Consider the following 20,104-nt stretch of genomic DNA (forward strand, 5'->3'; position numbering starts at 1 on the left):
TCAGTCAGCTGGGTATTGCTGCTACCTTTTCTTGTTCTACCATGCCTACGAAGACTAAATACCAAATTTCAGCAATTCGGTGTAATAATGAGGCTAAAATCTTCAAAATACCGATAATCGGGAGGTACCGTTATATGGGAGCTATATCAAAACGTGGACCTAAGCCCACAATTCTCTGTTGGAATGTTTGATACCTCTGCCGAAGACTAACCACAAAATTTGAATACTTTCGGTTGCTCATTGTGTCTTAAACATTCAAAATACCGAAAATCGGGAGGTACGGTTCTATGGGGGCTATATCAAAACGTGGACCGACCAACCCAAATTTTTGTCCTGAATATTGTAAGTCAATAATAGGTACGTGTACCAAAATTGATGCACCTACGACAACTCCTTCTATTTTTGTCCACAGTTAATATGAACTCGCGACATAGTGCAACGTTTGTTATTATGTGAGGTATTTTGTTAAAATTTAAAAAATAAAGCCCTAATAAACATGTGCTTCTTTGATTTCTAAAGCAGCTTCTCCTTTTTCTTTGAATTTCCAGCGACCCCACTGCGAGAATTTATGCATTTAGTGGAATGATGTGGAAACATAAAAATTGAAAATGTAACGAATTTTCATTCATGTTTTCCAAAATATTGAACCAAATGTGAAATATTGTTAGTTTTTTAAATTCCAATAATTTATAGACATTTCCTTGTTTTGTTTACAAAGTATTAACTTTACCTTATGTTTGTTCTACCATGGAGAAGATATTAGCATTGATAAAAGGAAAATTCTAGGTAAATTATGGAAAAAGCTATCGAAATATTGGTGAAACTGGGGATAGAACATATTAATTTATACAGAGAGTGATTGTTGCGGGCCTCAATAGAAATTTATATTTTTTTAATGTTTTTTAACTTTTTGGACGACAGCATTAATAACCTGAATGCACCAGCCGACAATAAAGAAATAAACCGGATACAGTTTGCTGGTAGCACTGGTGATTGAGAAAATAGCGTTGCCAGTAGCAATCATTCATAGGTTAGTGAACAAGTAACGCAACCTACGAAATACAACCCGGCCTCATATAGGGCTTTGTAGTTGAAAATGACCAACAAAGGCCAATAAATGTAAGAAAATGGGAAAGCAAAGAAAAAGAGGGAAATTCAGCGTCGTTTTCCTCAATATAAAAGCACAGAAGTCGACAAAGAAAGCTTCTTTTACAAAGTGGTGCCGGTAACATAAACCGTAAAGGTGATTCAAGTAGCCGTTGAGATCAATAAACTATAAAAAAAAACAACCAACCAAAACCCATTGAAACAACAATAATTTTGCTTTGTTTGAAGACATTGAAGTCTACTTTTTATTTATGTTGTGGGCGTTATTAATATTCGTAAGTGTTAATGACAAATTGTGTAGCGTCTGTAATTCTATAGTTGCATTTTGTGTTTTATTTTATTTGAAGTGTACGCCAAACTGTAAAAGCCAGACGTTCACTGACCTCCTCTGCTGTTATCAAGGAGGGGGTCAGCATTTAATTATTGGTGAGGCAAAAATTTTAATCGAAGAGCGGAAGATGTCATTTCACCAAACGCTTGACTTATTGAATTGATGACCATGCCAATATAGGTCCGCTTGATGAGTGTCAAACGAATGATGTTTTGTCTTTGAATTTGCGAGTAATGCACCCAAAAGCAACGGCCATGCACCTGTAAAAGAGAAAAGAAATCAACTATGAGAAAATTTTGCTAAGTACAACAAAAAAATACTAAACAAAGAAAAAAATATAATTATTGAAAACTAACAAAAACTAGGTTAAGTTGTGTTGTCCTAAATGTTGTCAAGATATTAAAATTTCAAAAAGACTATTTAATTGTGAGGAAAGTTAACGCCAAGTTTTAAAAGTGAGTGTAGGATTGCCCTTTTTTAGCGTTTATTCCAGAGATATTTAATTGTTTTTTTTTTATGGGAGTCAACATTTGAATAAGTCCCAAGAAACCGCTAACAGAGCTCTTTTAGGCAGGTCTAAGAGTAATAATTGCCGGCCCTGGTTGGCCTCAAAAGGTAACTAATATAAACGTAAGGAAGGTGATCTGAGTATTGACTCAAAAGAAAGAGGAAGTTATATAATTGGTGTTAGTTTTTCAAATTAATGTTTGTTTGTTAGATTTAAGTATGAAAGACTTTATAATAAATATTTCCTGTGTTTAAATGTAAAAGAATATGATGTGCTAAATTGTTTTGTAAAGAGGGATAACAAAAGGTAAATTGTGAAGTAGGTGTGTGTGGGAAACGGGGCCTTTCTGAAAGAGATGAAAACAAAGGATTGAAGGGTCAAGGTTGGGCGGGCTATGTGTGGGGGCAAATGTCATCAAGCACCTTTGTCACGGGGTATTTTGTGTTTGTTGTTTGTTTTTGTGTATGTCTTTGTGTTCACTCCCTTCTATTGTGCATTCCCTTAGGCTGATGGTTTCAGGGTTGGAACCGCCTTGAGAGCAGCTCCCCTGAGTTAGTTGGACCCTCCACCACAGTGCCGCATAAGCGTGAATGTAACATGATAATTAACTATAAACAAACCGGAATTTTTACTTCAAACCGCCAAAGCATTACAATCTCAGCAGTATGCTTTGAAACGTCTTGTTGTTGCAACTAAAATGTCGTAGCTAAGTCAAGTTCTTCTGCATTTTGGTTCAAATTGTGTTTCATGATGTTTATGTCATGTTCACACGAGCGTTTCAATTACGTTGTTCGCCTGTCGAACGACGTACACGAATTAACCCGTTTCCACGACACCATTCGTAATTAACAGGAACATAAACAAAATTTCCTTCATTTTTGTTTCCTTGCTTTCACGAAAATTTGAACCGAAAACACATAGAATATACATTAAATGAACAGGAAAAGCAATAGATTTTCCTTCAAATGTATATTCTATATTTAACTACAAACATTTCATTCATTTTTTTCATAAATTCTGAATAATTTTGTATTTTCAATATATTTTTATATGTTTCTATTTTCAAAATTAAAGAGAGAGAGAGACATGTAAAAACAATGTTTGTGTATACAGACTTTCAGTTATTTGTTTCCTTTTGGTTTCTGATTTTAACGCGATTTTGAACTGATGGACAAGAAATGTGTGTGGAATTAAGAAGGAAACACAACCATCTTCCTTCTGAATCTATATAAAATGTTTAGTTCATTAATATCCATTCATCTTTTTCCTTTTTTCTAAACAATTTTGTGTTTTCAACAAATTTTTCAATTTTAAATTTAGACATGTCATAATTAATTTTTTCGATAAATTCTCTCATTTGTAAAGGCCCCCACTCATTAGTCAGTCTGACTGCCAGCATTTATGGTAGTATGTGTAAATTTTTGAAATTTTGAGAATGTATGTGTGACTTTTTCAAAACTGATGAAAATCAAAATAGTTTTGATTTCAAAATGAACCCCCATCAGTCTGGGTGAATTGTGTTTATTTTCAAATTGTCAATAAACAATTTTGAAAAACAGAAAATAATGTTCGTGTAGGAACACAAAAAACGTAGAAATCATTCATTTGTGGAGGAGAAATTCAAGATTTTTAGACTTGACTGATGGTTGGTGCTACACACTTGTCAGTCACACATACAGAAAGGGTTCATCGGACTGACGGCACAGACTGATAAATGAGTGAGGCCTTTTAGGGATGGGACATACTTACAGCGTGTTTTTGTAAAAAGTTTTTGCCCATTCGTTCGTCGATTTCATGAACGAAGACACAATTTGGTTTTCATAGCGGTTGACTTTTGTATTCGTGTGACAAACAAATGAAAGCTTTTTATTTTCGTAATTTTTTTGGTTTTCGTAACAAAATCAGACGAACGAATACGTCAAAAATAAACGAATGGAAAAGACCCATCGTTTTGAATGAAAATTAAATAATTTGAGTAATAAATGGCACAAAACACACGAAAACTGGAGGAGAATGCAATTTTATTTCCATAGAATCACACGCGTATATGTACATCCGTTTCTTCATATTCCACAATTATTTTTTGGAAAATTTGTTTACATTTTTTTCTTATTTTTTTGTTTGTCATCTGTTTATCGGGGTTGCCATCAAGTAACACATTTTATGTGCAGATGCCTATGCAAAATTCACAAAATAAGTATCATGGAAACCCTGAAATATAAAAGCTTTTATGAAATAGACGAAAGCTTTCAGATAAAAACGAATGGTTCGTAAAATTTTACAAGAACCAAATTTTGAACGTATACGTTTTAGTACGAACGGTTCGTGTGACAGAGAAGCATTTTTACAAAAACACCCTGTTAGATGTTTAATTAGGAGTTACTACAAGATATTCTTTCAATAATGTTGGGATTTTTGTAAATATCTGTTAATTTACCTGTTAATGACAACATCAAGCCAATAAATCCAGAAATCGGTTGGAAATAACAAAAAAAACGGGCAAAAAGTATAGGTACCTGGTTTTTGTTGCGTCAACTAAATAATTGCAAAATGAATTAATGTGCAATAAAATCGTGGGATTCCCCCCCGATTTTTTGCATTTAAGGATTTTTAAGACTTTCATGGAATGTGGACATGTAGATCCATAATTTTTGATCATAAATTAATTTTTGTGGGTGTAACATAGACGGTATATTCAGAAAAAGAGAAAGTCAGCTAAACGGTTTTGGAAAATATCCTACTTTTGGTCTATTCCAATTATTATAATTGTAATTCCGAAAGAGAAATGCCTAAAATCACCTCTCGTAAGCTGAGAAGTGTATAGAACATCATATAGCGCACCGAGAAAGAAGCCAGGCTCAAACTGAGGGCGTTACATGGCAGGTCCATTCACAATATATATAAACTATTCAGACTTGTTATAGACAACTTTTCACGCCATCTTTAGTATTGGGATGGCGTTATATTTTCTGATGAGACTAAAATTATGTTGTACTATCACAATGGACCTCAAAAAGTATTTGGAAACCCCTTGGAAAACCATGGAAAACAAAAATTTAATACATACCGTAAAGTTCGGAAAATTTTCAGTTATGGTATGGGGTTGTATACCAAGCAGTGAAGTTGGTAAAATCCTGATTTTGGAAAGAAGAACCTCCTATGTAAGGTTTATTTAGATGTTTTTAGAAAAGATTTAACCAAAAGCGTCAAGAAATTTGGGCCTTTTGGCCCTGAAAATTCAAACAAATTGCAATATAAGTACTACCAAGACAACGCCCCTAAGCATAAATCTAATTTATGTAGGACTTGGTTGTTATGCAACTGTACCAAAGTCATTTACACCCTGCTCCAGTGTTTAGATATTAACCACATCGAAAATTCATAAGTACACCTGATGGAAAAAGTCGGGAATAGGTCGCCCACTAACCTGGGGGACTAAATAAAATGCAATAAAGAAAAATGGCTAAAAAATACCATTGCAATATGACATTCCGAAACTTATTTATTAAATTCAGATACGTTTACAAGCTGTTTTTGATGCTAAATGTGGGCATACGAAATATTAGAACCAACTTTTCGAAAAATGCCGTGAAAGACTGAAAAGTTGTGAATTTTGCAATTCTTTAGTTGACAGTGCAAATAATGAGTTGTACTTATTTTTGTTAATTTTAAGAAAATGTTTAGTGAAATTTAGCTACTTTTTATTTTATTATATTAATAAACATGTGTAAGAATTGTATTGTTAACAAAAATATTAATAATGATATTTATTTATACCAATAAAATGATGTTTTATTTAAAATTTTGTAATAATTTTGGTTTTGCAATAATTAAGTTGACTAACTGTATGTTGGCCCACTCCATATGCTGCTATACACCCCCATGGCCCAATTATAAAGGTCCTCTCTCAAAAACAAATAATTTTGTGCTCTGTTCCTTTACGTGCCTGAGGTTACCATTTCTTACCATTTTTAACCTGTAAAGTGTTCCCTTAGTCCCAATTTACATTAGGCGAGTTTACTTGCGGCAATTGTCAGTTTGTGGGTGAGAGAGGGTGCTGAGAGGCAAAGGGTTACCATATGCCTCACCTCTCTCTCCTACAAAATGACAATTGCCGCAAGTAAACTCGCCCAATGTAAATTGGGACTTACTTTTAATAGCATACAATTTATATGATAGCAGTTTACCACTTTTGCCATTTTCTGCCACTGTTACCATTTTTAAAATAAGTCCCAATTTACATTAGGCGAGTTTACTTGCGGCAATTGTCAGTTTGTAGGTGAGAGAGGGGACTGAGAGGCAAAGGGTTACCATATGCCTCACCTCTCTCTCCATCAAACTGACAATTGCCGCAAGTAAACTCGCCTAATGTAAATTGGGACTAAAGCATGGTACATGGTACAATTAGAAAGGTAGATGCCTCAGCCCAGCTGATCGAATCTAAAACGTCAAAAAACTATGAATTCGCCATGAAAAATCAAAACAAAAAACCATGGTACAATAAGAAAGGTAGATGCATCGGCGAATTGCTACAACAAAGCAACTTTTTTTGTAATGCAAACTGTCAAAATTTTCGCCAAATGGTCTCTCGTTGTCTCCTTTTATCGCTTGTGTTTGTCTATAAAGTGTAGACATGCTATCTCTTACTTACCGAATCATATGGTTTTTTGTTTTGATTTTTCATGGCGAATTCATAGTTTTTTGACGTTTTAGATTCGATCAGCTGGGCTGAGGCATCTACCTTTCTAAGTGTACCATGCAAAAAACCATATGATTCGGTAAGTGAGAGATAGCATGTCTACACTTTATAGACAAACACAAGCGATAAAAAGAGACAACAAGAGACCATTTGGCGAAAATTTTGACAGTTTACATTACAAAAAAGGTTGCTTTGTTGTAGCAATTCGCCGATGCATCTACCTTTCTTATTGTACCATGCATGGTACGATTACTTAGGTAGATGCCTCAGCCCAGCTGATCGAATCTAAAACGTCAAAAAACTAGGAATTCGCTATGAAAAATCAAAACAAACAACCATATGATTCGGTAAGTAAGAGATAGCATGTGTTCACTTCACTGTACAAACACAAGTGATAAAAAGAGACAACAAGAAACCATTCGGCGAAAATTTTGACAGTTTACATTACAAAAAAAGTTGCTTTGTTGTAGCAATTCGCCGATGTTTCTACCTAAGTAATTGTACCATGGTACCATGAAGTAAAGGAACACACCATTGATTTGAGCCATGGTACAACTACTTAGGTAGAAACATCGGCGAATTGCTACATCAAAGGAGTAAATGTGCGGAGAAGTTGAATTTACACACGATGACACTCTAGAATTAAGATCATGAACAGGAAGTACGGGCAACGTTTCTTCAAAAATTGATGAATAAAAGTTTTGAAAATTAAGAGCAATGTCTGAACTATTTGTTATAGTATTATCTCCGACCTGTATTTTACTGCAGATGGGGGACTTGCATTTTCCAGTGATTTTTGCTATTTCCTTGAATGCTGAAGGACTTGGTTTGATTTTTTTCAGTCTGTTGTTGAAAGTTTCCGAAGTTTCAATATTAATAAGCTCTTTAATAATTACTTTCAAAAGCTGTATTTGTTTTGAGAGAATGGAATACTCACGGGTTGTTCTGTTGCCGTAGCGATGAAAATTTTTTTTGAGATCTCTCTGCCACTGATGTTTGATCTTCAGAAAATGTCGTACTCTGTCAGAAAGAGGCAATTTTCCATCCCTCAACTCAATTTTTTCTGAATGTGAGCTATGAACTTCCTCAAATCTTTGATTAAAGTTGTTAATTATGCAATCAATTTCTTCATTTTCCAGGTTTCTGCAATGTGACGGCATTAATTGACGAGAAATTACGTCTAGATCTTGACGAAAGTTATCCCAATTAGTGTTTTTGTACGATGTAAAACATTGGGGAGGATTCAAAGATATATGAGGGTGTTTGAATTTTAACTCCAACTTGATAGGGAAATGATCCGAAAATGTCGGTTTAGTGGATATAGAGTAGTTCTGGTTTGAAGTATCCACTAGATGAGTACTGATTAAGAAATGGTCTAAAAAAGATGGACCATTCGGATAAGAAGGACTCGAATCACATATCCTGATGACCTCCATCGAATTATCGTCGAGCCATGAAACCAAAACTCTTCCGTTTGTATTTTCATAGATGTCGCCCCATGATGGGCTTTTTGAATTTAAATCGCCGCCAATGACAAAACCGTCGAAGTTGCTGGCCAGTTGAATTAATTTGTTCAGATCTGACTCTAGTCTTTGAGCAGGAAAGCTGCAGGGAATATATGCAGATCCAACCAGATATTTCTTGAGTGAGCCGTTTGAACGCATTTCAATTTGTATGAACGAAGTGTTTATACCCATGTCTTCAGTGGGAATTCGTTGAAATTGAATTGATTTTTTAATGAGAACAGCAACACCAAGTGGAGAATTATCATAAATAAAGTTGTACCCATTAATCTTTACAAATTTATTTCTTCTTAAATGACATTCTTGAACAAATGCGATATCGATGTTGTAAGCATGAAGCATGTTAGTTAGCTCTACTTGCCGACTTTTGTCAACTAGGGATCTAATGTTGAATGTAAGAAAGTTTACAGATCTATGGTCCATAATTAGATCTTACTTTTGACAGAAGCTTTTGAAATTGCTTTCTAGCTTCTTCCTTGGAAATCGTTTTATAGTTTGCTAAGAACAACTTGATTTCGTCTTCCAGAGAGAGTTCTTCGGGTTCCACGAAAAAGGTTGCAAGCTCTAAAAACTGCTCAATGAATTGTGGTCTTGGCTTAGTTGCCGATTGTTTATTGTTGTCGTTTTTAAACATACTAGAGAAAGATTTGCCAGGAGAGATCTTGGCGGCGTTAAATATTTGGGATACATTTCTTTGAGCTGTCGCTTTATCTTCAAGGGCTTTGGCCACCTTGTTTTTCCTGGCTTGAGCATATTTTTTGTAGGCGGGACAGCCTCTGAAATTCGCTGGATGCCCGTGCTTACCGCAATTGACGCAAAATGGTTCAGTCGTATCGGAACTCGTTCTTTGGCATTCATCAGGAAGGTGTGTTTGGTCACATTTTACACATTTGTACGATGAATTACAATTACGGGAAACGTGTCCCCACCGCTGACATCTGAAACATTGTAGATCACCAATTTTCTTTTTGGGTTTCTCCCAGTAAATCTTTTGGCTAAAAATTTCATTGATGTGAGTAACTTCACCGAATTTCTTTCCTGGGTGTAAGGAAACCAACATGAGACCTGTGTCCTTTTTATTTTTAATAGACCAAGGAGTTTTATATTTTGTTACATTAGAAACGGTGTTTGGCAGAAGTATATTCAGCTCTTGCTTCACTTGCTCAGGAGATGCATGATCATACAGACCACGAAGAATTAAAGAAGTCTGTTTAAGCTCCTTCGGTGTATAGGAATAGGATTGAATATTCTTGTCTTTTAAATAGGCCATCAAGGCATGTACACTTGGATCAGTGAAGTATATTTTGCTTTTGTTTTTATTTACATTCTTAATTGTGAATGCAGATTCAGGTAATGACGATCTTAATCCATCAGCCAATGTCGTAATATTAACATTAAAGACAAAAATAGGCGGACACCATGAAGGTTTGGTTTTAGTTTTTGAGCTCACATCCTTGGGTTTGTTTGGAACGGAATTGCTGAGAGGGGGTGAAACATCTATGTCGATGTCAGCCAAAGCACCAAGAATACCATATTTATTCTGATCTTGCGGGACAAAGTTCTTTATCCTTGCATTAATATCAGAAACGTCTACATTTCTAGAAGACATTGCAACTTCTAGCCGTTGTCGTTTGCGCTCATTTTGTTTTATTGTTTTTGTTTGTGTGTTTATTGCGTTTGCCAGTGCCGGTATAGGGATATTTGATGTTTGCGTAATTACTTCCGCGCAATCAAAATCCATATCAGGAGGGCGAGGATCAGGTTCCTCCATTGCAAAACAATGCAATAAGGAAGCCTGTGCGTTTGTTTGATGTTTGAAAAATTAATATATTTTGGTAATATTTTTTTGGTTAAAAAAAAAATACAGTCGGACCTCGATTATCCGTGATGGTCGGGACCGGAGGCATTACGGATAATCGATTTTCCCGGATAATGGAGGCAATGCTTTTATGCTGTTTTGAACATATTTTTAAGTAAAAATGACATAATATTGTACAATAATATGAAAATATGCAATTTTTATTAAATTTGTTACGGTAATCCACCAAATTTTAGAAGGATACATAATACATATCATCATCATCAGATTCACCTGAATTGACTTTGTCCCATGGTTTTTGTGATACCATAAATATACAAATTGTGTAATACGGGAGAATTTCCAGTTTTCGTTTGTTTACCTTTTCTTTTCTTTATCAGATTAATTGAAAAGTGTGTTTTTACTCCCGGAAATGAAGTTTATAACGAAAAATAGAAGAAATGGAAAAAAGTCCAACATTTCTTTTCTATCACGGATAATGGAGGTTCCCGGATAATCGATTCACGGATAATCGAGGTTCAACTGTACGTCTTGTATGTTCAACTGTTGCCACCTTTTTTCCGAAATCCATTCGATATCAAGTGTCAATCCCATAGCTCAAACGTCAAATGAAATCTCATCTGAAATCCATTGGATTTCATTTGACGTTTAACCTATGGATTTGACAGTTGAAATCAAGTGGATTTCGTAAATGTAAACCAAGAATAAATATGGATTTTGATCTAGTGGTTTGAATATTTGCTATCATCTGTTCAAAATTGTTTCGTGCAAACACCAGGTAAGAGAGAGAACTAAATTACTAAATGAACGAAGTAAACAAATGAACCGCTTGTTCGTTTCATGGAATCGTTCCTTTGAACTACTAGGTATTCGATCTGTAGATTCTAAATTGTATATTTTTTGTTAAGGAAGCAAGGAAGCGTAAAATAAACAAAATGAGCTTGCAGCCAGCAGCTAGCACTTCACAGACGGCGACAACGTCGCAGGATGCTTGCTATATTTCATTGCTGGGTTTGGCAGAGTATTTTCGCACATCACAACCTCCGCAGATTAAAAAGTGTATACAATGCTTACAGGCATTGTTTACGTTCAATCCGCCTTCCAAAGTGGAGGCACGCACTCATCTGCAAATGGGACAAATTCTCATGACTTACACTAATAACATTGATATGGCCCGCGAACACTTGGAAACAGCTTGGCGTTTGTCAGAACCACTGTTAAATTTTGATGATGTTAAATTCGATACAGCGTATATGTTGGCGGATTTGTATAAACAAACTGACCAGGTACCACTTGCCAAGGCTATGCTGCGAAAAGCCATTGAATTATCACAAAATAATGTTTATTGGCATTGCAAATTATTGCTGCAACTGGCCCAACTACATGCAAACGATAAGGAATACACTTTAGCTTCAGAATTGCTTGCAGTTGGAGCGGAGTCAGCGGAAGAGTCAAGCGCCACATATTTGAAGGTTTTATTTTTGCTTTCACGGGCAATGATTCTGATGATAGAACGTAAAACAAACGATGTACTCGCCTTGCTGAATTCAGCCGGGGCAATAATTGATAATAGCATTTCAAATCCCCATCAGAAGGAATATTTGAAGGTTTTCTTTTTGGTACTGCAAGTGTGTTATTATTTGGCTCTGGGCCAGGTGAAGACGGTAAAACCCAGTTTGAAACAATTGCAAATGTCTATACAAACTATAATGGCACCAAATTGGCCAGCAGACGAAGGTAAGATACATTCTTGAAAATCCCTTAAGAAATTTTAAAATACTTTCATCTATTACAGTGATTTTTGGACAAAATCCAATGGATATGTTTGTGTGGTTACCCAAGGAACAACTTTACGTTTTGGTGTATTTGGTAACTGTATCGCATTCAATGATGGCCGGATACATGGATAAGGCACAAAAATACACGGAAAAGGCATTGACACAAATTGAAAAACTAAAAAGTCAAGATGATAAACCGATATTATCGGTGTTTAAAGTCATATTATTGGAACATATTGTAATGTGTCGTTTGGTTATGGGAAATCGTGAGTTAGCCATACGTGAAATAGCAATATGTCGAGACGTGTGTATGTCTTCTGGTCCTAAGGGTCAGTTAATGCGTAGACATTCAGCGCAGCTGCATTGCTTGGTCGGCCTTTATTCTATGTCGACGAGTTTCTTTGAACATGCCGAACGACAATTTCTCAGATGTGTAACCGAAACAAGTGAAAGGGATTTGAAATTATTTGCAAATCTTAATTTGGCTATAATATTCTTAAGGACAAAACGTGATCAAGATTTGAAACAGATATTAGATGCCGTCTCAACGGAGAATACTCACACATATAGTTCACAAGCTTTAATGGGTGGTTTTTATTATGTACAAGGTTTACATGCTTTCCACAAAGGCAGTTATCATGAGGCCAAGTAAGCTAAGAAGAACACTGTCCCTTTTTGTATGAAATCATTTTACTATTTTGTTTTTTCTTTGCAGGCGCTTTCTACGTGAAACTCTTAAAATGGCAAATGCTGAAGATTTAAATCGTCTAACGTCCTGCTCTTTGGTATTGTTATCTCATGTATTCCTTAGCATTGGCAATTCAAAAGAAAGCATGAACATGGTAACACCAGCTATGCAGTTGGCCTCTAAAATTCCCGATATCCATGTCCAGTTGTGGGGATCAGCAATCTTAAAAGATTTACATCGCATGTCAAAGGATGTTCTACATGAGAAGGAGGCGTATGCTAATCATGTTAAATATTCAGAAAATCTTATTGCAGATCAATTAAGATGTGTTCAGAGTCCACATCATGCATTAATTGATTGGTTGGATGGTCCACCGAATACAACATTGGCTATTACCGCTGGTGCGAGTCAACAAATGACGCCTTCAACATCTACATTACCGGCAGCAGCAGCCGCAGCTACAACGCCAATGCAACACACAACCATATGATTCGGTAAGTAAGAGATAGCATGTGTTCACTTCACTGTACAAACACAAGTGATAAAAAGAGACAACAAGAAACCATTCGGCGAAAATTTTGACAGTTTACATTACAAAAAAAGTTGCTTTGTTGTAGCAATTCGCCGATGTTTCTACCTAAGTAATTGTACCATGGTACCATGAAGTAAAGGAACACACCATTGATTTGAGCCATGGTACAACTACTTAGGTAGAAACATCGGCGAATTGCTACATCAAAGGAGTAAATGTGCGGAGAAGTTGAATTTACACACGATGACACTCTAGAATTAAGATCATGAACAGGAAGTACGGGCAACGTTTCTTCAAAAATTGATGAATAAAAGTTTTGAAAATTAAGAGCAATGTCTGAACTATTTGTTATAGTATTATCTCCGACCTGTATTTTACTGCAGATGGGGGACTTGCATTTTCCAGTGATTTTTGCTATTTCCTTGAATGCTGAAGGACTTGGTTTGATTTTTTTCAGTCTGTTGTTGAAAGTTTCCGAAGTTTCAATATTAATAAGCTCTTTAATAATTACTTTCAAAAGCTGTATTTGTTTTGAGAGAATGGAATACTCACGGGTTGTTCTGTTGCCGTAGCGATGAAAATTTTTTTTGAGATCTCTCTGCCACTGATGTTTGATCTTCAGAAAATGTCGTACTCTGTCAGAAAGAGGCAATTTTCCATCCCTCAACTCAATTTTTTCTGAATGTGAGCTATGAACTTCCTCAAATCTTTGATTAAAGTTGTTAATTATGCAATCAATTTCTTCATTTTCCAGGTTTCTGCAATGTGACGGCATTAATTGACGAGAAATTACGTCTAGATCTTGACGAAAGTTATCCCAATTAGTGTTTTTGTACGATGTAAAACATTGGGGAGGATTCAAAGATATATGAGGGTGTTTGAATTTTAACTCCAACTTGATAGGGAAATGATCCGAAAATGTCGGTTTAGTGGATATAGAGTAGTTCTGGTTTGAAGTATCCACTAGATGAGTACTGATTAAGAAATGGTCTAAAAAAGATGGACCATTCGGATAAGAAGGACTCGAATCACATATCCTGATGACCTCCATCGAATTATCGTCGAGCCATGAAACCAAAACTCTTCCGTTTGTATTTTCATAGATGTCGCCCCATGATGGGCTTTTTGAATTTAAATCGCCGCCAATGACAAAACCGTCGAAGTTGCTGGCCAGTTGAATTAATTTGTTCAGATCTGACTCTAGTCTTTGAGCAGGAAAGCTGCAGGGAATATATGCAGATCCAACCAGATATTTCTTGAGTGAGCCGTTTGAACGCATTTCAATTTGTATGAACGAAGTGTTTATACCCATGTCTTCAGTGGGAATTCGTTGAAATTGAATTGATTTTTTAATGAGAACAGCAACACCAAGTGGAGAATTATCATAAATAAAGTTGTACCCATTAATCTTTACAAATTTATTTCTTCTTAAATGACATTCTTGAACAAATGCGATATCGATGTTGTAAGCATGAAGCATGTTAGTTAGCTCTACTTGCCGACTTTTGTCAACTAGGGATCTAATGTTGAATGTAAGAAAGTTTACAGATCTATGGTCCATAATTAGATCTTACTTTTGACAGAAGCTTTTGAAATTGCTTTCTAGCTTCTTCCTTGGAAATCGTTTTATAGTTTGCTAAGAACAACTTGATTTCGTCTTCCAGAGAGAGTTCTTCGGGTTCCACGAAAAAGGTTGCAAGCTCTAAAAACTGCTCAATGAATTGTGGTCTTGGCTTAGTTGCCGATTGTTTATTGTTGTCGTTTTTAAACATACTAGAGAAAGATTTGCCAGGAGAGATCTTGGCGGCGTTAAATATTTGGGATACATTTCTTTGAGCTGTCGCTTTATCTTCAAGGGCTTTGGCCACCTTGTTTTTCCTGGCTTGAGCATATTTTTTGTAGGCGGGACAGCCTCTGAAATTCGCTGGATGCCCGTGCTTACCGCAATTGACGCAAAATGGTTCAGTCGTATCGGAACTCGTTCTTTGGCATTCATCAGGAAGGTGTGTTTGGTCACATTTTACACATTTGTACGATGAATTACAATTACGGGAAACGTGTCCCCACCGCTGACATCTGAAACATTGTAGATCACCAATTTTCTTTTTGGGTTTCTCCCAGTAAATCTTTTGGCTAAAAATTTCATTGATGTGAGTAACTTCACCGAATTTCTTTCCTGGGTGTAAGGAAACCAACATGAGACCTGTGTCCTTTTTATTTTTAATAGACCAAGGAGTTTTATATTTTGTTACATTAGAAACGGTGTTTGGCAGAAGTATATTCAGCTCTTGCTTCACTTGCTCAGGAGATGCATGATCATACAGACCACGAAGAATTAAAGAAGTCTGTTTAAGCTCCTTCGGTGTATAGGAATAGGATTGAATATTCTTGTCTTTTAAATAGGCCATCAAGGCATGTACACTTGGATCAGTGAAGTATATTTTGCTTTTGTTTTTATTTACATTCTTAATTGTGAATGCAGATTCAGGTAATGACGATCTTAATCCATCAGCCAATGTCGTAATATTAACATTAAAGACAAAAATAGGCGGACACCATGAAGGTTTGGTTTTAGTTTTTGAGCTCACATCCTTGGGTTTGTTTGGAACGGAATTGCTGAGAGGGGGTGAAACATCTATGTCGATGTCAGCCAAAGCACCAAGAATACCATATTTATTCTGATCTTGCGGGACAAAGTTCTTTATCCTTGCATTAATATCAGAAACGTCTACATTTCTAGAAGACATTGCAACTTCTAGCCGTTGTCGTTTGCGCTCATTTTGTTTTATTGTTTTTGTTTGTGTGTTTATTGCGTTTGCCAGTGCCGGTATAGGGATATTTGATGTTTGCGTAATTACTTCCGCGCAATCAAAATCCATATCAGGAGGGCGAGGATCAGGTTCCTCCATTGCAAAACAATGCAATAAGGAAGCCTGTGCGTTTGTTTGATGTTTGAAAAATTAATATATTTTGGTAATATTTTTTTGGTTAAAAAAAAAATACAGTCGGACCTCGATTATCCGTGATGGTCGGGACCGGAGGCATTACGGATAATCGATTTTCCCGGATAATGGAGGCAATGCTTTTATGCTGTTTTGAACATATTTTTAAGTAAAAATGACATAATATTGTACAATAATATGAAAATATGCAATTTTTATTAAATTTGTTACGGTAATCCACCAAATTTTAGAAGGATACATAATACATATCATCATCATCAGATTCACCTGAATTGACTTTGTCCCATGGTTTTTGTGATACCATAAATATACAAATTGTGTAATACGGGAGAATTTCCAGTTTTCGTTTGTTTACCTTTTCTTTTCTTTATCAGATTAATTGAAAAGTGTGTTTTTACTCCCGGAAATGAAGTTTATAACGAAAAATAGAAGAAATGGAAAAAAGTCCAACATTTCTTTTCTATCACGGATAATGGAGGTTCCCGGATAATCGATTCACGGATAATCGAGGTTCAACTGTACGTCTTGTATGTTCAACTGTTGCCACCTTTTTTCCGAAATCCATTCGATATCAAGTGTCAATCCCATAGCTCAAACGTCAAATGAAATCTCATCTGAAATCCATTGGATTTCATTTGACGTTTAACCTATGGATTTGACAGTTGAAATCAAGTGGATTTCGTAAATGTAAACCAAGAATAAATATGGATTTTGATCTAGTGGTTTGAATATTTGCTATCATCTGTTCAAAATTGTTTCGTGCAAACACCAGGTAAGAGAGAGAACTAAATTACTAAATGAACGAAGTAAACAAATGAACCGCTTGTTCGTTTCATGGAATCGTTCCTTTGAACTACTAGGTATTCGATCTGTAGATTCTAAATTGTATATTTTTTGTTAAGGAAGCAAGGAAGCGTAAAATAAACAAAATGAGCTTGCAGCCAGCAGCTAGCACTTCACAGACGGCGACAACGTCGCAGGATGCTTGCTATATTTCATTGCTGGGTTTGGCAGAGTATTTTCGCACATCACAACCTCCGCAGATTAAAAAGTGTATACAATGCTTACAGGCATTGTTTACGTTCAATCCGCCTTCCAAAGTGGAGGCACGCACTCATCTGCAAATGGGACAAATTCTCATGACTTACACTAATAACATTGATATGGCCCGCGAACACTTGGAAACAGCTTGGCGTTTGTCAGAACCACTGTTAAATTTTGATGATGTTAAATTCGATACAGCGTATATGTTGGCGGATTTGTATAAACAAACTGACCAGGTACCACTTGCCAAGGCTATGCTGCGAAAAGCCATTGAATTATCACAAAATAATGTTTATTGGCATTGCAAATTATTGCTGCAACTGGCCCAACTACATGCAAACGATAAGGAATACACTTTAGCTTCAGAATTGCTTGCAGTTGGAGCGGAGTCAGCGGAAGAGTCAAGCGCCACATATTTGAAGGTTTTATTTTTGCTTTCACGGGCAATGATTCTGATGATAGAACGTAAAACAAACGATGTACTCGCCTTGCTGAATTCAGCCGGGGCAATAATTGATAATAGCATTTCAAATCCCCATCAGAAGGAATATTTGAAGGTTTTCTTTTTGGTACTGCAAGTGTGTTATTATTTGGCTCTGGGCCAGGTGAAGACGGTAAAACCCAGTTTGAAACAATTGCAAATGTCTATACAAACTATAATGGCACCAAATTGGCCAGCAGACGAAGGTAAGATACATTCTTGAAAATCCCTTAAGAAATTTTAAAATACTTTCATCTATTACAGTGATTTTTGGACAAAATCCAATGGATATGTTTGTGTGGTTACCCAAGGAACAACTTTACGTTTTGGTGTATTTGGTAACTGTATCGCATTCAATGATGGCCGGATACATGGATAAGGCACAAAAATACACGGAAAAGGCATTGACACAAATTGAAAAACTAAAAAGTCAAGATGATAAACCGATATTATCGGTGTTTAAAGTCATATTATTGGAACATATTGTAATGTGTCGTTTGGTTATGGGAAATCGTGAGTTAGCCATACGTGAAATAGCAATATGTCGAGACGTGTGTATGTCTTCTGGTCCTAAGGGTCAGTTAATGCGTAGACATTCAGCGCAGCTGCATTGCTTGGTCGGCCTTTATTCTATGTCGACGAGTTTCTTTGAACATGCCGAACGACAATTTCTCAGATGTGTAACCGAAACAAGTGAAAGGGATTTGAAATTATTTGCAAATCTTAATTTGGCTATAATATTCTTAAGGACAAAACGTGATCAAGATTTGAAACAGATATTAGATGCCGTCTCAACGGAGAATACTCACACATATAGTTCACAAGCTTTAATGGGTGGTTTTTATTATGTACAAGGTTTACATGCTTTCCACAAAGGCAGTTATCATGAGGCCAAGTAAGCTAAGAAGAACACTGTCCCTTTTTGTATGAAATCATTTTACTATTTTGTTTTTTCTTTGCAGGCGCTTTCTACGTGAAACTCTTAAAATGGCAAATGCTGAAGATTTAAATCGTCTAACGTCCTGCTCTTTGGTATTGTTATCTCATGTATTCCTTAGCATTGGCAATTCAAAAGAAAGCATGAACATGGTAACACCAGCTATGCAGTTGGCCTCTAAAATTCCCGATATCCATGTCCAGTTGTGGGGATCAGCAATCTTAAAAGATTTACATCGCATGTCAAAGGATGTTCTACATGAGAAGGAGGCGTATGCTAATCATGTTAAATATTCAGAAAATCTTATTGCAGATCAATTAAGATGTGTTCAGAGTCCACATCATGCATTAATTGATTGGTTGGATGGTCCACCGAATACAACATTGGCTATTACCGCTGGTGCGAGTCAACAAATGACGCCTTCAACATCTACATTACCGGCAGCAGCAGCCGCAGCTACAACGCCAATGCAACACACATCTATGACCGTACAAAAATTACCTACCGCCGCCGCAACAAGTCCAGCTATACAATATGCCACTTCATCTAATATAGTATCACAACCACATCAGTCGTCACATATGCAATCAGTTATTGTTCCAAGCGCTCATCCCATTCCCTCAACATCAAGCCAAATTCCACAAAACTTCCATAACATACAGCAGGCAGTAGGACCTCAACTACAAACACAACAATTTGGCCAATACTATTAGCAAGATATGTAAAAGTGTAGTTATAAGGTAACAAACAACTGTTTTATTTTTAAATGCAGGTTATTTTTTTCAATTAGATTCTTCTAATAAAAATGAAAATTACTCCTTTTTTCTAAAAAGTGATTGATGTATTACTAACAACTTTCAGAAAAATTTTAAAGCGATAGCGATCGATAGACTTTGCAGATCACAAATCGTACATTTTTTAAGAGGACAAATCGTGGATTTTTTATGGAACAATTTAGAGTACAAATCGTGGATTTTTTTAAGAATATTTTTACTGTTAAAATTAAGAATATTTGTAAGGGGCAAATCGTGGATTTTTTTTAAATATTTTTAGAAAACAATTTATCGAATTTTTAATAAAATTCGTCTATTTTTCTAAAAAAATGTTTTGAGAGGACAAATCGTGATTTTCTTTAAAGATTATTTTAAAATGAGAAATCGTGGATTTTTAAAAAGTATTTTAAGAGTAAATTTTTTAGGATTTTTTAAGAATATTTTTAGAGGAACAATGCCAAATCTTTTCCACTAATAAACTAGTTGTTTTAAAATTATAATACAACAACAATGGGATTAAGCCAGACTATTTTGAAAAAACAAAAAGGAAATTTTTGAAGATTTTTAGAGGAAATTTAATATTTTTTAATGAAAATGTTGAGGATTTTTTTATAATATGTTTAGAGGAAAATTTGAAAAGTTTTTAAAAATTTTTGTAGAGGACAAATCGTGAATTTATAAGGATTTTTTTAGAGGATTTCAAAAACCACAAATCGTGGATTTTTTAAAAATATTTTTAAAGTATTTCAAAGTCCACAAATATCGTGGATTTTTTAAAAATATTTCTAGAGGATATCAAAGTCCACAAATAGTGAATTTTTTAAAAATACTTTTAGAGGATATCAAAGTCCACAAATCGTGGATTTTTTAAAAATATTTTTAGAGGATATCAAAGTCCACAAATCGTGGATTTTTTAAAAA

At 35.5% G+C, this 20,104-nt stretch overlaps 2 protein-coding genes across 9 annotated transcripts in view; both read left to right on the forward strand.

Annotated features, from left to right (window-relative positions):
• Positions 1 to 10,528: 10,528 nt before the first annotated feature.
• Positions 10,529 to 20,104, forward strand: part of LOC141398555 (MAU2 chromatid cohesion factor homolog) — a 39,942-nt gene continuing 30,366 nt past the window's right edge. The window contains exons 1-4 of one of the 7 annotated variants that reach the window (XM_073975935.1): positions 10,529 to 10,765; positions 10,896 to 11,724; positions 11,783 to 12,413; positions 12,481 to 14,402. In XM_073975935.1, the coding sequence (XP_073832036.1) occupies positions 10,923 to 11,724; positions 11,783 to 12,413; positions 12,481 to 12,943 (1,896 nt within the window). In that variant the 5' untranslated portion in view covers positions 10,529 to 10,765; positions 10,896 to 10,922 and the 3' untranslated portion in view covers positions 12,944 to 14,402. Of the gene's footprint in view, positions 10,766 to 10,815; positions 11,725 to 11,782; positions 12,414 to 12,480; positions 14,403 to 16,322; positions 16,462 to 16,850; positions 16,990 to 20,104 lie in introns of those variants that run through there. The other 6 variants (XR_012411659.1, XM_073975934.1, XM_073975932.1 and 3 more) reach the window with 6 other exon arrangements.
• LOC141398554 (MAU2 chromatid cohesion factor homolog) lies at positions 16,878 to 19,286 on the forward strand. 2 transcript variants are annotated; one of them, XM_073975928.1, is made up of 4 exons: positions 16,878 to 17,679; positions 17,738 to 18,368; positions 18,436 to 19,150; positions 19,272 to 19,286. In XM_073975928.1, the coding sequence occupies exons 1-3, from the start codon at positions 16,878 to 16,880 to the stop codon at positions 19,121 to 19,123; spliced, it is 2,121 nt and encodes a 706-aa protein (XP_073832029.1). In that variant the 3' UTR covers positions 19,124 to 19,150; positions 19,272 to 19,286. The 2 variants fall into 2 exon arrangements, with proteins under 2 accessions (XP_073832029.1, XP_073832028.1); XM_073975927.1 differs by lacking the exon at positions 19,272 to 19,286 and having other exon boundaries at positions 18,436 to 19,242.

The sequence above is a fragment of the Musca autumnalis genome, unplaced genomic scaffold, assembly GCF_047663935.1.
Source record: "Musca autumnalis isolate F117 unplaced genomic scaffold, ASM4766393v1 scaffold_3, whole genome shotgun sequence".
NCBI lineage: Eukaryota > Metazoa > Arthropoda > Insecta > Diptera > Muscidae > Musca > Musca autumnalis.

Coding starts and splice junctions, on each gene's coding strand:
- LOC141398554 (XM_073975928.1), top strand. CDS start 16,878: ATGAGCTTGCAGCCAGCAGCTAGCACTTCACAGACGGCGACAACGTCG. Junction 17,680..17,737: donor AAATTGGCCAGCAGACGAAG/GTAAGATACATT, acceptor CATCTATTACAG/TGATTTTTGGACAAAATCCA. Junction 18,369..18,435: donor GGCAGTTATCATGAGGCCAA/GTAAGCTAAGAA, acceptor TTTTCTTTGCAG/GCGCTTTCTACGTGAAACTC.